The sequence below is a fragment of the Miscanthus floridulus genome, chromosome 13 (genome assembly GCF_019320115.1).
Source record: "Miscanthus floridulus cultivar M001 chromosome 13, ASM1932011v1, whole genome shotgun sequence".
Lineage (NCBI taxonomy): Eukaryota > Viridiplantae > Streptophyta > Magnoliopsida > Poales > Poaceae > Miscanthus > Miscanthus floridulus.
This window is the reverse complement of record NC_089592.1, coordinates 80,656,954-80,674,453: the sequence shown is the minus strand read 5'-3', so window position 1 is coordinate 80,674,453 and position 17,500 is coordinate 80,656,954. Positions and strand designations below refer to the sequence as shown.

At 44.8% G+C, this 17,500-nt stretch overlaps 1 protein-coding gene and 1 pseudogene across 1 annotated transcript; one reads left to right on the top strand and one right to left on the bottom strand.

The window, feature by feature from the left end:
• Positions 1 to 5,839: 5,839 nt before the first annotated feature.
• Positions 5,840 to 7,722, bottom strand: LOC136500139 (uncharacterized; annotated as a pseudogene).
• A 5,601-nt stretch (positions 7,723 to 13,323) lies between these two features.
• Positions 13,324 to 16,762, top strand: LOC136501723 (IRK-interacting protein-like). Its single transcript, XM_066497249.1, has 2 exons — positions 13,324 to 13,724; positions 14,975 to 16,762. The coding sequence occupies exons 1-2, from the start codon at positions 13,440 to 13,442 to the stop codon at positions 16,496 to 16,498; spliced, it is 1,809 nt and encodes a 602-aa protein (XP_066353346.1). The 5' UTR covers positions 13,324 to 13,439; the 3' UTR covers positions 16,499 to 16,762.
• The last annotated feature ends 738 nt before the right edge of the window (positions 16,763 to 17,500 follow it).

Here is a 17,500-nt window from a genome sequence, read left to right as displayed (position 1 = left end):
ATCAACATGTTTGTTGAACATTGCAAGAACCTCCTGATCTGTTGTGACTTGTGGGAAATTCTTTTAGACCTCATCATAGTAAAAAATAGATACTATTTCATTATAGCCATGAGGGTATGCATCCACAATTGTTTCCACAAGATCCTTAAAGTTGCATAGATCAGAATCGACAACCTTGGTGATATGAAAGCATGAAAATTCTTTCCTATGCTTTTTAGGATTTCTAGTGAGTCTGATTTTTAGTAGGTAAGTGGACTTAGGGTCCATCCTGTGAATGCAAAATTATGCAAACACAATAAAGTGTAGTTGTATGTACTTGAATGTGAAGAACTAAGAACAACATACGAAGCACTTACCCTACAGGAAGCCAAGATGTGTTGAGGACTTGCCCCGGCGTTCCCATGCGTCCCTCTTGTCTCCTCAATCCATATCCAGAGGGCATCGTGTCAGTAGTTGATTTGTCTGTTTGCTCTTACGTGTGAGAATTATAAATTGACAGATACGCACGCACAATTATCTTTAAAGAGAAAATGTCATCACAGCTGGGTAAAAAGTTGCACAGTTAATAAAACACTGCAATAGTAAAAGCAAATTGGGATTTAAACATTCTTCAATGTCACATTCCATTCAAAGCAAATTTTGAGGTGCTAGAGTTACACGTTAAAATTAGGTTATTGCTATTAGCTGCAATGCATAGTTTTCTAACAAAGCCAGAAAATGATGCACTTATAAAGCAAACACTACAATGGTAACAGCTGATTATAAGAGATTCTAGGTGAAGGAACCCATAGCTCAGTTTAAAAAAGGCAACATTAACACATTACCAACTCAAATATGGACCTCACAATAAGTTCAGAGGGCTGCATCATATATTCTGAATTCCTAGGATGCCTTGCATTTCAGGTCAGGAGTAAAACTAAAACTAACAGCTCATCAATAATAAGCCAAGGTACCAAACATGACACACCTAATGATCATATGGTAGTCAACAGTGTTTAAATTCAATAATCTTTGTTATTTGCTATATCACAGGTGTCGTGGATTCAGGGGGATATTTCACTGACCTGATTACAAAAGGGCTTGGTCTTGCTGGTCAGTCTGAAAATCCAGCCCACAAGGTGTATAATCCGAAAGTATCTAAGCAAAGAAAAGAGCATATTCAGAAACATTTATGTACAAAAAAGTAGTCACAGATCAAGTACATGAACGGCATTATCAACTTTTTAGGATGGAAAAATGTACGTCTTTGTTTAAGCTAAACACATATCATTAAAGCTTCTAAAAATGAAAAACAGAGATAAGAATCCAGAAACCATTATATTCTCATGTTATTATAAGATTCAGGAAGCAGAAATATTTACAAGGACAAGGGTATTGATGAGCCCAATTAGCCTTCAATCCTAGCAGTTAATGCTCACTCATGTCTCAAAAGGAACATATCAGTAATGAAAGAAAATAAAATAGATTTAAACACGAAATATAGGTATAGAGATTCCAGTTCATAGATTTTCATTTATAATTTTTACATCATACCTGGATAAATGAAAATAAGGAAACAAACCTATAATCAAAATAAAAATAATGGTAGGCAGTAAATAAGCAAAGAGGCATGACTGCATGACCAAGTCATTGCGTAGTGACTACTTAAGTCTGAGTATAATGATTGTTAGTATGAGGCCTGAATAAATGAAAAAAGGAAATAAACATATAATTCAAACTAGAAATAACTTCAGGCAATCCATCAGAAAGAACTATGGCTAATTCATTGCATAGTGACTACTTAAAGTTTCTACTGAGTATAAATGAAAGCTCACACATGATTCTTAGTTTGACAAGAACAGGTCACAATGGTCCACAAGATGGCTCCAGCATATTACTGCAATGCTGTCTTTTGTAACATTGATAACTAGATTCAGGCCACAATGAAATAGAACAGTAATGGACTAATTATAGGCAAATGATCAAAATATACAACCAGGCAACAAGGATTTCTCATCTGACCAGTGAAAGGTGTTGAGCAACCACATACCACATATTGGAAACGGATACATGCATATTTCCATGCCCACAAGGATTTCTCATCTGATCGCACCCAAGGCCGGTTCCTCGCCCCCCAGAACCATAGGGCGGAATCAAGAACGTGCACCCAAGAACCCTAGGACTGAGACTACAGGAAGGAAAAGGAGGGCGGTGCGTTACCGGTGAGAAGGCGGCTGGAGATGATAGGCGCCGCAGGAGAGAACGCTGAGTCGCCGTCACATCCGAGTCGCCCCCCGGCGGGAGCTGCTGCAGCGCCGCCGAGTCGCCCCGAGGTTCCTTCCAGTCAGTTCTCGGGCCGAGGTACAGCTAGAGTGGGGCGTTAGCTGGGAAGGCCCGGCGGCCGGGTGATGGCTGGAGCGGGGCGTCGCTTGGGGCGGGTCGGTGGTGAGGCTCGGGCGGGGTCGGAGGCACGGCGTCGTGGGGCGGGTCCGGCGTCGCGTCGGTGGAGTTGGAGGCGGGCGTCGTGTCGCGTCGGTGGAGTCAGAGGCGGGGCGTCGGGTCGGGCGGTGTCAGAGGCGGGCGTCGCGTCGGGCAGGGTCGGAGGGGATCTAGGGTTCTAGCTCGAGAAGATTTGGGACGAGGGAGCAAACCACTCGTGGTCTCTGTTTTCATCGTCGGGAGGAGGGTAAAATTGGTACAGCATTTACGTAGGGATAGTCTTCTAACACCGTTCCGTTACCTCAGTGGCAATGGAGGAAACAAAATATATATACGAATGGCAATCGAGGGAACGAAATCTACATGTTAGACTGCAATGGTAGTGAAGGGATTTGAAATTTAGAATGGATGGCAGTGAAGAGAACATATGATTTTGAATGGTAGTGAAGAAAGTGTTATATGTTTTAGTGGCAATGAAGGAATTTGCTCTAAAAGCTAGGCAAGGAAAACCAAGCATCACCACCAATCCATCATGGTATAGGAGCCGTTTAGGGCATCCGCAACAGCACCGGAGACATAGCTAGCTCATCTGGAGGTGAGAGAAACGAAATTGCAGTGACACGGATTTCGGAGCAGACTTTGAAGCCTTCTGCAGGTTAAAGGTCCCACTGCTCTCCTCTGTGTTTTATCGGGTGAAATAAGGTGTTTAGATCTGGCTACTAAAATTTAGTAGGTGTGTCGGGAGGATGTTGCATGGGGTGTTCGGATACTAATAAAAAAAAAATTATATAATCTGTCAGTACTCCACGAGACGAATTTTGTAAGACTAATTAAGCCATCATTAGTACATGTTTACTGTAGCAAAATACTGTCAAATCATGGACTAATTAGGTTCAAAAGATTCGTCTCGTAAATTAGTCGCAAACTATATAATTAGTTTCATAATTAGTCTATATTTAATACTCTATACATGCGTCCAAATATTTGATGGAACAACGACTAAAATTTAGGAGAGGCAACCAAACACCCCCATAAATCAACCGGCGATTTAGTGTCACTTGTGACTCTTCTCTCTCTTCTTTTTCACATGTCCACGTCAGATTAGATCCTCGTCAGCATTCAAATAGCCGGCTCAAATATCCTTGTTGGGGACGCCCTTATGCCTGGGACTAGGATGATAAAGTAGAAAAGTAGGTGCAAGTCAATGACTGTAAACTGAACCCATCTGATCAAATATAAAATATTAGAAAACACAAAGAGGTACAAAATCTGAGATCCGAAGTTTCTTAGTACTATAAATTTAATGATACATAACTCTCCTATTCGACAAAATAAATATGTACAAGACAGAAATGTGTGGTCTAGATGTGAAATCAACATGCATCCTGTTCGCTTAGGCTTATAAGCTATACTTTTCAGCCAATAAATAATATTTTTCTCTCACAACAAATCAGCCAACAGTAATTTCAGCCATGACTTATCAACCAAACGAACAGGGCAATGACCATTTGTCTTGCTTCTTTGCACAAACTAGATTCTCTAATAAACATACCAACTGCAAATACCTTGTTTTCTCTTTGATATTATAAGTTCAGCATGAGCAAAAATATTGCAAGGTAAAGTCACTTATGACTAAAATACAGACATCATCGCAATCATAAATGACAACTGTGACTAAATTTCAACTGGATCTAATTGTGGTTGCAGTGTTTGGCAAGGTACCTAAGACGGTGTTCTGACATAGATGCTCATGCATGCTCTCCGTGCTTAGGTGGATGGGTGGCTGATCAGATTGTGTTGTATTCTCGTATATCAAGGCCGTTACTTTCTCTGTCCTTTGGTAGCTCTCTACTACCAGCTGTGAGACCAATTTCACCGCTAACTACTAATAGTCCATTTGTTTGTTTAAGTGCAAATGCAGTGATGAGCAAGTAACAATCTTATTTCCCTCACTGAATATTTTCCTTCCCTAGCCCAAAAACACATGTAAACAATGTGACCATGCATTATGACAATGGCTTGTAACTAATACAAACAAAGCTTTTCTTCTGTAATTTCTGACAAAATTGGCAACCACCAGTAGTACTCACTCCATTCTAAATTGAAGTCAATTTAGCTTTGTCCTAAGTCAAACTTCTCTAGCTTTTGACTAAGTTTAAAGAAAAAATGTACAAATACATTCATTAGATACATTTATTTTGATAGTGCAATTGTTTGAAATTGAACGTGTTAATACATTTTTCAATAAACTTGGTAATATAGGTCATAGCGTGATCATAGTGTGATCGAGATGGTAAGACACTGGAGGTGTTAATACATTTCTCTTTGCTGATTAAGTTCATCATTAACATGTCAAAAATTTAAGAGGCAATAAGTCATAGTGATCGAAACTGTGTATAAATTACAAACGACAACCATTGCTAAATTTCAATGCGTGCTAACTGTGGCTGCAATGCTTGGAGAGGTAGCTAAGAAGACAGAGTGCACTGAACATAGGTGCTCTCTGCGTTCAGGTAGGAGGATGCATGGTTGATCAAATTGTATTGCAGTTGGACATCAAGGCCATTAGTGTTACTTTCTGGCTCTATATATGGATTAGAGCACACGAGACAGTCAGACAGGAGCCGAGGAAGAGAGCCACGAGGGAGAAGGCAGCTGTCTCGTGAGTGACGTTGTTAGGGTTAAGTTAGTGGCTAGTAGGCTCAATGGGCACCATATGCTGCCCAATTTAGTGTGCCTTGTTCTTTTTTTTTCTAATACTCTGTATTTATCTTCTGTAACTACAATACGTGGCATACAAAGGTTCATCAACCCATGGTTTACTTTTTAGACACCCGTGACCCAGCCGACAAGATTTCTGTGACTATTGTTGCAACAAATAAAAGTCCATATATGTGGTGAAATGCAAATACAAAGCTGAACTGAACATCTTATTTTTCTCATTGGATATGTTCGTTTTTGTAGCCAAAACTTATTAACTTGTTAAGAATTTTACCTAAATAATTTGTGTTGTGCATAACAACGCTAGCAATAATTATAACCAATGCCAATAAAAAGATCAGTAAATTTTTGACAAAGTAGGCAATCACCACTGGTAAATACAGAATTTTTTAGCAGTTTACCAACCCCAGTAGAGAATGGTATGTCGTATGAGTACATATTGCCACATGATACAAATTAAAAGCAAAATCTACAGCTACCCTGCTGATTTGAGACTGTGCTCTGTGTCACTTTACTACTTTATAAAACCCAAGGAATTAATTAACTGTGGTGAGCCTTTGTAAAGGAGATTTTTTTTTTGAAAATAGTACAGCAGGGGAAGCCCCCACTGTAAGCTTTTATATTAATAAAATAAAAGAAGCTGTACAAGGCACACAAAGCTATGTAGAGGAGAATTTTGCCGTAGGACACTCAAAACATGTCACTCTTGCTGAAAAGAACCCAAAAAAGCAAATCTTTGCTATTAGACACTAATACAACATTTTGTATATTTGCTGCTACGCAGGATTAATTGTCCTCTAGTAAATGTTAAAAAAATCCATTGAGAACATTAAACCATGTTTATTGTGTTCAGCAGCAAAGATAAGTTTCTTCGGTGTCTTTCAGCAAAAAACGGCAAGCTTTTATTATTTGGTGAAATATGGCAACCCCAGCAGTAAAAGCTAAAGATGCATAAAATACAACAGAATCATTGCACTATAGGTGAGACTTACCCCATAACGAAACTTTTTCTTCACCCTCCATTTGGGCGCCATCTCCTTACATAATATCTTCCCTTTGTTCCTACAGCAGAGAGGATAGGGGAAGGGAGTGAGCTTGCATAGCAACATAAATAAAATGTTCAAGTGAAAGGAACAGTCGCAATTTACTTGAACAAAGATTGAAAACGAAAGCCAGGGCACCAACCAGTATGGAGGAGAGCAGCAGGTTATGATATGGCGCATGATGCTATAAGGACCTGGAATATCTTTTTCTTCTGCGATTACTCCATCTGTTGCTTGTGATAATGTGCCACTACTGAGGTGGTATTGACTAAGGCTGTGTTTAGTTCGCGAAATGAAAATTTTTGGATGTGATGTTTCGGGGATGTCAGAAGGGGTTTTCGGATACTAATAAAAAAACTAATTACATAGCTCGTCTGGAAACCGCGAGACGAATTTATTAAGCATAATTAATCCATCATTAGCGCATGATAGTTACTGTAGCACTTATGGCTAATCATGGACTAATTAGTCTTAAAACATTCGTCTCGCGATTTCCAACCAAACTGTGCAATTAGTTTTTTTCGTCTATATTTAATACTCCATGCATGTGCCGCAAGATTCGATGTGATAGTTTGGGGTGAAAATTTTTTGGAAGTAAACCAGGCCTAAGATAAATTTTGGACTCGCGCATGACAATGGTGTCAGGCACAATGGTAGGAAACACCTTAGAGCTGACACAGACTGACCTCCTACCAATGAAGAGCGAATTGGATGTCAGAGGGACAGTCCTTCCCAGCATAAGATCAGCTAGCCTGTAAACTGAATAGCAAACCGCATGCCATTTTTGTGCCAATCACCAAAATCTCTGAGTTGCATTCTACCAGATGGTAGTAATACGATAGATAGCTTGTGTCGCTAGTTGGCCATTTAAATTTTGCAACCAACTTTGGTGATGGCACCGATAAAGAGCCAATGTCCGTACCTTCCTGCTGGGGTGGGTCGATCTGTATGACCTCATGCTCATCTCTAACTGTTTCAGCTCGCAGCAACACATAAAGCTTTCCTTGGAATGGCAAATTTGAAGAAAGGTTGCTGCGCTCCCAGGTTGTTGTCACCCTCCATTGCTGATCACCAGAGGTAGCAAAGCATATATTATACACCTGATTTGACCGCATCATTACTCTACGAGTCCATCTGCACTCACGCTGATGCTGGCAGCACGGATCTTTCTAAGAAAGTGCCACATCTCCCCCTCCGAGCGGCAGCGCACGTACCGCGAGAGGGTCTCCAGCGGCGGGAACTCTGCGGTATCGCCGGTGAAGGGGTGAAGGAGGCGGATGGCAGTGTCATGGTCCCTCTGCAGCAGGAGGATGCCGTCGACAGAGCAGAGGACGCAGTGATCCTTGAGAAGGGGGAGCTTGACGCGGACGAAGGCACCAGTCGAGAGGTTGAAGAAGCGGACGTAGCCGCGGAGCTTGCCGTGGCCTGGGTGCAGGCCGAGGCCCTCCGGCAGCATCATCCACCGGCGCGGGTAGAAGCGCGGGTCGACGATGCCTAGGCCGCGCGGGCAGGTTGTGCTGGACCGCCAGTGGCGGCACACGGCTCGGAAGCGGGTCGACGATGCCGAGGCCGCGCGGGCAGGTTGTGCTGGACCGCCAGTGGCGGCACACGGCCCGGAAGTCGCCGGCTAGCACTCGCCATCCGACTAGCCTGTTCGCTTTCGTGTCGTTGATGGTTCGTTTATAGGAGAAAAAAATATTGCTGGCTGGTTTATTAGAACAGTGTTGATATGAGGGGCCTGGCCAGCCCAGCCAGCCCCAGCCGCCGCCGCCAAATCCTCGTGCAGAGACGCCCACGGGGATGAATCGGCGGCGCTAACCTTCCGCCGCCGCCGCGCACGACTGCACGCAACCGAGGTCCCTGGGCGATTCCGAGAACTCGATGAAGACATGCCGCGATAAGTCAAACAAATAAGTAGCAGATCCGGTTCACCAAACTCGCCGAAGGAACAAAAATACATTTTTTAAGGAATCATCTGGCAAAGGAACAGCGGCAGATGCAGAACGCTACGTGCTTCAGGGTTCGCACGATTGCACGAACACTCCGTGCTCAGGAAGCACCGAGGCGGCGGCGGCCTAACAGAGGGCAGAGGAAACCGATTTTTTTTATTTGAATAACCTAAAAAAACAAGCTTTTATAAAAAGCATGTATCAAACTAATAAATTGTAAAAATAGCCTTTTTAGTCATGCTAAAAGTTATGCACGATTAACCATTATAGTCACGCCAGCACATACGCGTGATTAGCTAAACTTTGCGGACGTAGTACGAAATTGAGTTGCATCATACCTCTTGTAGTTTTGAATTGAAATTTAAAAATTCTTCTCGTAACGTTATATCCGAGCCTTAGGTGTTTAGCCTTAAAATGGACTCCAAAAAAAACATCTATATTCATGGTATGTAAAGTAGTATTTCAAGAAATTTATCAGTGTATATACCTGTAGGTAAAATCAAAAGTTTCTTCACAAAGCACATGCTCAAAATTAAGTTTTAATTCGAAATGAAATTTAAAAGTGTCCCAACCAAACCTGTGTAATCCAAAGGCTGTATGACCTCAACCTCATCACATGGACTTCAATCGCTGCTCTAGACTCCAACCGTTACATTCGGTGTCAGGGGTAAAAATGTAATTTCACATACAAGTTAACACCGTTACAAATAACGGAAGGGCCAAGAAACTAAATGAAATTCGTTTTAGGGCCAGATAGAAAAGTTCAAACGAAAAAGGGCCCAAAAAACTAAGCACAACTTTATTTAGGGCCAAAACATTATTTTTCTCTGAATATTATCGATAGGCCATGTAATTTTTAACAAACAAGATAGAATGCCAACTGCAATTTTCGGAAAATCTTGTTTTAGCATTAGATTAGCAAATATATCTGTACATTGCAACATGAAAAAAAAAATCCTCGCACATTCGTAAGGCATAAACATGGCTCAAAAGCTAAATGACAAGTCGATTTTTTATGCACATTAATTGTTCTAGTCTAATAAAATGAGATGAGAACATTTATATACCTTTTTACATAGGTGTGGAACAAAATAACACTTTTATAAAATTAATGCATTAAGAAGACAACATGATTTCTACCTTTTATAGGAAACATGTAGTAGATTACATGCCGTACTCCCTTCGTCCTGTAATATGGCTCATTCAAGCATTCAAAAATTATACCTGAGGGGTTCTAGGGGACAAAACGGTTTTGGAAAAATTACTTCTACAATTTTTTTTATAAAATCTAATTGATCTTCTTGAACTATCGTGAAAGACTGATTTACCTCCTTTGTGACTAACTTTGCGCCATGTAGCGCCGCATCAGCTAAAACCACTCTCCAAACCGCTCGAGGAGATAAATCGGACGGTTTCAATAGTTGAAGGAGTCTAGAAAACCGAATTCCTAAGGGAGGAAGATAAATCAAACCTATGTGCCATTTTTTGTTTTTAGCAAAACCTATGTGATTGTTGAGGGAGGGCAAATAAAACCTGTTCCTCTCTGAAACGCGTGACGCGGATACAGTCAAGAGCGGCCCAGCGTACCCGAGGGCCCAGCCCAGTTATCCTGAGCGGCGCAACATGTTGCAGCCCGCAGGCAGAGGGCAGCCCACCGCCGATGCAAATGCAGCCCTCGCGGCGTCGCCCCGGCAGAGACAGAGATCCGAGGCCGACGAGTCGACGACGGAGCGAGTGCGAGGGAGCACGCGGAGCAGCAGGAAGGAAGGCGACTAGGCGAGAGGGACGGGGGACCGGCCTGCAGGCGGGCCACAGTGAGTGAGTGAGTGAGATCTAGGGCGGGGCGACAGAAGCCTGCCTCTGCGGCAGCGGAAAGCGGCCGGCGTCGGCTCCAGCAGGGGGCAGGCAGCGCTGGCTCGCTCGTCTGCCTGCTTTTGGCTTGGCATCTCAACCCCTCCGTGGTATGGTACCGGTGCTGCACTGGTGCCCTCTGCCTCCTTGGCGGTAGGCTACTGACACTGACACTGACACTGGGGTCAGGCCCGCTCTAGGTGCAGCAGCAGCTAGCGCTGGGCCCGTCCGGGCCGGCGCCGCTCACCGGGCGTCTTTACGCGGCCGCGGTTCCTGCTGCTGCTGCCCATTGCTTTGGCTTGCCCGGCCGTCTGCCCCGCTCCATCTCAGGACGCCCCCACAATCACGATCACAAGCCACCTCGCTCGCGGACCGCGGTCCCCGTGCGTGTGTTTCGGCCCCGGCGAAAGAAAATGCTGCCGCCGCGTACGTCGCGGTGCGCGCGCCCGCAACGGAAACCGACGACCCCCGGGGAGATGCGTATCTGGAGGGAGGAATAGAGTAGATTCCTCGTTCTCGGCACTTGCTTCGGCAAGCATTTCCTGTTTTCCTTGTCAGACAGAGTGATGGGGACGCCCGCCTGCAGCTGCACGCGCCGCCTGATGAACGATGATGGATGACGGTCGCCCACACGGTGTGGCCACAACACATGCGCGCGCTTTCCGTTCTCGGCTCCAGCCCAGAGAAAGTGAGAGCGAAGACAGGCACACACACGCAGCTCATCATCGGCAGAGGCGCCTTTGCTTGCATGTCCACGAGACCACGGCAAGCATCGTCACCTTTCTTTCTTTCTTTCTTTCTTTCTTTCTTATTTGGTGAATCTTTCTTTCTTTGTTTGTTTCTTTCTATGATACTAACGGTAGTTTAGTTTCTCCGATTTCCACCAGCGACGCGAGGCAGAAACCGAAGAAAGCCCAGAAGGCACAGCAGCTAGCACGGACCACAGGTCGGTCCACATCCACACCACATGTGTGCTATCGCTGTCGCTGTGCATGCATGCGCCCAAGCAAAACCTGGCGGATTGGCGGTCGGTCGGAGTGGTGCCGCGTCATGTCAGTCCAAGCACGCGCCATGCATGAGCATGACCTTTCTCGCTGAATGCCACCAGCTCCGCTCACACAAAGCTCTCGGATGAGATCAGGCTCTGCTCGTCTCAGTGTTTAAGCAAAGTTGCGCTCATTTTTTTTAAGCCCTTGTTTAGTTCTCACCTTAAAACTTTACACCACATCGAATATTTGACACATGCATAGAGTATTAAATATAGACTAAAAAATAACTAATTACACAGATTGCGACTAATTTACTAGATGAATCTTTTAAGCCTAATTAGTCCATGATTTGATAATAAAGTGCTACAGTAACACGTATGGTAATGACGGATTAATTAGGTTTAATAAATTCATCTCGCGATTTACTGACGGATTCCGTAATTTGTTTTTTTATTAGTATTTGAACACCCTATACAACACCCACGTGTAACACCTGATGTGACACCCTAAAACTTTACGCTCCATACATAATCGGATAGGATAAGCTCTGCTTAACTTCTTCATTATTCGTGACATGTCTGATCACGATCGTAACTAACGTGGATTAGATTGCGTTCTTCTTCTTCCGAAGCTGGGCCACACTAGCTTTGCAATTGCCAACGGCCCGCCCGCTCCGCCCCCTCCTCGCTCGCTGGTCGCTGCTCCGGGCTGCTGGGTGCTGGCGGTGTCGATGACAAACGATAGTTGCCATTGCGCACCGGACGGACGTGGGGCCGGCGTGCTCCATAGTCCACAGGAACACCTTCCTTCCTGATAATAACTGATATATGATGCAGCAACAGGAGAATTCTTTGATACCGCATTCGTTCTTGGAGCCTTTTAATAACAATTACTACTACGCACTAGCTAATGATAAAAACAATTCATGGTTGTACTCTCCGTGTCCCTGATTGAATTATTTTTTCTATAGTCATTTTAAGTTAGACACTTTTAACCTTGCTTAGGTCCCCCCCCCACACACACACACCCCACACACACACACAAAAAACTTTTAATCTTGACTAGATTTATTATATAAAAGGGCGCCAACAATTATGACGTTAAATTAATATATTTAGATACTATAGCATAATAGATATTTTTTATACAATACTTATTGTTGGTATCATAACTATTAATGCTCATCTGTATAAATTCGGTCAAACATGAAAATGTTTGACTTAAAGCGACTAAAAGAATTGATTTATTCCCAAACAAAGGGGTATATGCCATTATCATTATCATCTCTCTAGCTTCTCTAAAGCCCACTTACCTGGTCCATTTCATTCCCTCGCGGAATTTCTTGGAGCTTATACATTAGCTGCCTTCTTTGCTCTGTCTTATACTCTCTGTTCTAGTTAGTACAAATCTGATGTGACATTTTTTATGATGACCCCTGTACATCAGCTTCTTAGGTCCTGTTCGGCTACTCCATATTCGGCTTGTTCGGCTTGTTTTTTTAGTCGGAACAGTGTTTTTCTCTCACAACAATTCAGCCAGAACAGTGTTTTCAGTCAGTTTTAGCCAAGATTCAGCAAGCCGAACGGGGCCCCTTGCTCTGGGAGTGTTCGGCTGGTCTTATCAGCCAACTTATTCGCTGGCTTATAAGCCATGGTACAATATTTTTCTCTCTAAAAAAATCAACCATACAAATCAGCACCAACGACTTTATAGCCAGCCGAACACTCCCTCTAAAGAAATAGCATGCCATTGGCTGGAAAGGGGTTTGATGATGCCCCCCTGCCTTAAGATGCACTCTTCCATTGACCATTGATACCATGTGCTCCATCCTACACGTACAAGGCTACACATCTTTAAATCCTCTGCTGGCCCTCTTCATTATCATTAGCAGCAGCATGAATCACACGGATCAAACAAAGCAGAGAAAATCTGTAAGAAGAATGCTCGAGTTCATAGGTATGACAGTGTATAAGTACATATACATAATACATGTTGTCGGATCTAGCCAAGCAAATCTAACCGACGCCTAGATGCCAGAATTTGACTTGCAACTAACCAACCGAAGGAGCTGATCCTATCGCTAATCGCTATCTAACTGAAGCCCGTACAATAGGTCGCTGACACAATCGTCCCCTCCCCTCACAACCTGCAGCCGGTGAGCGAGCATGAGATTTCATTTCCTACACGTCTCTCTGCAAGTAATAATAAAACAAAGGGCTTAAAACAAAACAGCCAACCAACCGGGAGGAACAAGGGCCATTATTCCTTTCTTCCCCTCTCGGCCTGCGGCACGGCATCCACCATCCACAGTGTCAGTGTCTCAGTCTCCACTGCATTAATTTCCAGCCCCCCAATGACGAGAGCACCCCCCCGCCTCCACTCCGCGCCTCCGTCCGGCCAGCCACAGTAACTGCAGCGCAGCCCAAAGCCACCAGCCAAAGGCGCGGCCTTTGACCCGCGCCGGCGCCATGGCCACGGACGCGACCGCCTCCGCCTCCTCCTCCTCTGCCGCCTACCTCCCGCCGGCGCTCCCGACCTCGCGCCTGGACATCCAGGCCGCAGTCACCAAGGCCGCCGAGCTGCGCGCCCTCCACGTCGCGCTCCTCCAGGGCGGCGGCGCCTCCAATGCCGGGACCTACGCCAGCGCCAGCCGCAGCCCCGCCGTCATCCGCCTGCCGCCGGCCGCGTCGCCGGCGCTCACCAGGCCGGGCCTCCTGCCCGCCGCCGCCGAGGACTACCCCGTGTTCGCCCCGGTAAGCGGACCGGCGAACCTCTCAAACTTCTTGTAGCCACGTTTCTTTGTTTGTTTCTTGGTACCGGAAGCAAATGTTTGTGTGTGAAAGCCTGAAAGGTGCCTCCTTTGCTGCTGGATTCGCATGTCCTGCCTTTCCATGCCGATGTTTTCGCAAATTTTGTGGCTGTTAGATTGTTCTTCTAGTTGCGACAATGTTCTTTTGAGAGGTTCACTTGGATTTCTAGGCGTAGATTACAGTTCAATCGATGGAGTTTGGTTGGAGTCATGCTAGAAGACCAGAACGGTATAAGCGGGTACTTGATTGCATTTCATTTTACTGAAGCAACCTGGTGGATCTGCTGTCTAGGTGTTTTCAGTAACTCCCAACTAAGATACAGAAAAATCAAGGATTTGTGAAGATAGATCTTTTCTCATTTTTGTACGTACAGTTGCAGAGGAATGATTTTGCTACTTAATTTGTTTTCTGTAAACATCTAAGAGCATTCTACTCATACGCTTTGCCTGAATATAATGAGCCATTTCCTCAGCATTGAACTGAACTTTATTTAAGCTGTCAGGTTGTCTGAAAAGGTTGTTTTGCTGCATAGTGGAACATCATTACATGAAAATATAAAAATTCAGGGTCTCCTGGACTCCAAACCGATGTGCATAATCAATTGGTATTTACTTTTAGGCCCAGTTTAGTTGCCGAAAATTTTGGCAAAACGACACTGTAGCATTTTCGTTGTTATTTGACAATTAGTGTCCAATCATAGTCTAATTAGGCTTAAAAGATTCATCTCGTAGATTTCGTCTAAACTGTGTAATTAGTTTTATTTTTTATTTATATTTAATGCTTCATGCATGCGTCCAAAGATTCTGATGTGACGGGGAATCTTGAAAAATTTGACGTTTTAGAGGGGAATTAAACAGGTCCTTAGAAATAGGTAGAACCCTGCTTTTAAGAAAGCGTACTGCATGAGAGTATGGCCACAAGGGCCCAGAAATGGCTGGGGATGCCAGCATACAAGTAGAGTACTGACTGACACTCGCCAACATGAAGAATCAATTGATCAATACTAGTATGGTACGAGTAGTATCATCATGTCTCCACTGAAATTATGAAACATTAAATGGTTGTGTTCAATGTGTTGCCTGCTGGACAACATTTTCCCATGGATCGTGCATGATTTGCTTCATGCTGCTGTACTTTCAGTTCCAGTTCGTATTGTAACATAAACCTTGCTGCTTGCTTTGATGAATTCCCAGACTTATGATGAAGAGCCCTTGGGTGGAATGAACTACATTCGCCAAGATAACAGGAGTCTGTCCGAGAACTGGAGTGGCATCGGTTTGGACCATGATGGCCTGGAAGACGAGGTGGCTTTCTCGGATTTTGAGAATCACAACACCTTCTCTTCGTCAAACAGCGAGCTTCATTTCTCTTCATCAAATGAGCACCTGCGGAACAGAAAGGCATGCAGAAACCATCCATCACTCCTTCAACCCGCCCTCTCTGCTGACAGTTTGATTAGGTCAGCCAGCAGATTGACAGACTTAACTGAATTTAAGGCCATTACAACGTGTAATACCCGCAAGCCTGCAACTATCAGTTGGGACACTGAAGCTGATGCCAAGTCCTTGAAGAACCTCAATAGCACCGCGCCGCTGTCAAACTACCACCCTGCTGCCTTCTCCCGGACAAGGCACAAAGGGCCACATATTCTCTCCTGGCTCTTACCGAAGTCAAAGAGGAAACTGAAATCAGATATGTCACCGAACACCATCGAATGTGAGAACATGTCACAGCTTCTGAAGGACTGGGGTGTGTTCTCACTGGAGTCCCTGAAGAAAGAGGTTGTTGAGGCCAATGAGCATAGGGACGCTGCCCTGCAAGAAGTATCGGAGATGAAATTATCACTAGGAGAATTGACTACCAAGCTAGTGAGCCTGGAAGCATACTGTTCGGAATTGAAGAAGGCTCTAAAACAAGCGACGAGCACAAAGAACATGCAATGTCACTCAAAGAGATCGACTAGATCAGTCAGTGGGAGCAGAGACAATTCCTTGCCCGTTAGTCATGAAGTTATGGTGGAAGGGTTTTTGCAGATAGTATCCGAGGCCCGTCTTTCCATAAAACAGTTCTGCAAGGTCTTGATACAGCAAGTTGAAGATGCTGACAATGGACTATCAGATAAGCTAAATTTACTCCTACAGCCATATCAAATCACGCTTAGTGACAAGCACCCGAAACTAGTGCTGTACCACCTTGAAGCTCTGATGAACCAAGCAATGTACCAAGACTTCGAGAACTGCACGTTCCAGAAGAACGGGTCGCCCAAGTGCCTCGACCCTAAGCAGGACCAGCAGGAGAACTTCGCCTCATTTGTCGCGCTGCGCAACCTGAGCTGGAACGAGGTCCTGAAGAAGGGCACCAAGTACCACTGCGAGGACTTCAGCCGCTTCTGCGACCAGAAGATGAGCCACATCGTGTCCACCCTGAACTGGTCGTGGCCGTGGGCCGAGCAGCTGCTGCAGTGCTTCTTCGTGGCGTCCAAGTGCATCTGGCTGCTCCACCTGCTGGCGTTCTCCTTCAGCCCGCCGCTCACGATCCTGCGGGTCGAGGAGAACAGGGCGTTCGATCAGACGTACATGGAGGACGTGCTGTTCGACAAGCAGCGGTCGCAGAACCATCCGCCGTCGTCGTCGCAGGTGAAACTCATGGTGATGCCTGGGTTCTATGTCCAGGACAGGCTGCTCAAATGCAGGGTGCTCTGCAGGTACAACAGCTAGATGCGGAGCATATGTATATCTGTTGCTGATTGGAGGTGCTTCTAGTGTTCTTTTGACTGATTGTTAGTGTCATAGTGTGATGCAGTAGTATTTGTTATGCTAGGTTGAAGTGCTATATACTGGGATGCCAGAATGTCATTTTGAGTTTTGACCGCTGACGTGCCTGTCAGTATATCTGTAACATACTTGCGCCGTAAGAGAGCCATGTTCTGTGAGAAAGATGTATGCAAGATTTTAACTTAGCAGATTCCTCCAACTTTTCGAAGGGAGAAAAAAAAGAGGATTTTTGCTTAACAGATTCCTCCATCATTTGGCATTTTTAGATAAAGGGATACTATTGCACCCTGTATCAACCAATTCAAAGATGTACAGAGCTGTCCGTTATTTCAACTTGAACCAAAATGGGGGAAACACGCGACAGTGTTTTCATCTTCTAAAAACCAATACATGAGAAGAGATGTCCGGAAGCGAGCCTAATGTGAACAGCGAGTAATTGAGATGAACCAAGACATTTGGTCTGTACGTGGAACAAGCAGAATAGCTGACACTGAACGTGGAACAAGCAGAACGAAAGCAGAGACTAGCTGACACTGAGAAAAGAGGTTAAAAGCAAAACCGATTGAAGGGCTCAAATCTCCGCTCTCCGCGTTCCCGCCTACAGGCCCTTTCGCATATGAGTACAAGGTGACCTACACGTACGGCCCATTTAAAACGCTGTAACTTCACTTAATTTCAGAGGAAGAAAAATCTAGAAATAGAAAAAAAATTTGTGGCGTTCCAAATGTTTTTTTTTAATTTTTTTTTAGAAGACCCAAATGGGGTTCATAAGGTAGTCCAGCTCGCGGAAAACGGCCGGCCCACAGGCTCTCCTCCTACTGCGCGGCCTGCGGAGGCCGGCGTCCCCTTACCAGGACACAGAAAGACGCTTAGGCCCAGAGTCTTTCACGACGCCCAGCAGCAGCACCTTCGCTTCGCCCGGTGGCCGGCCTGCGCTGTTGACCC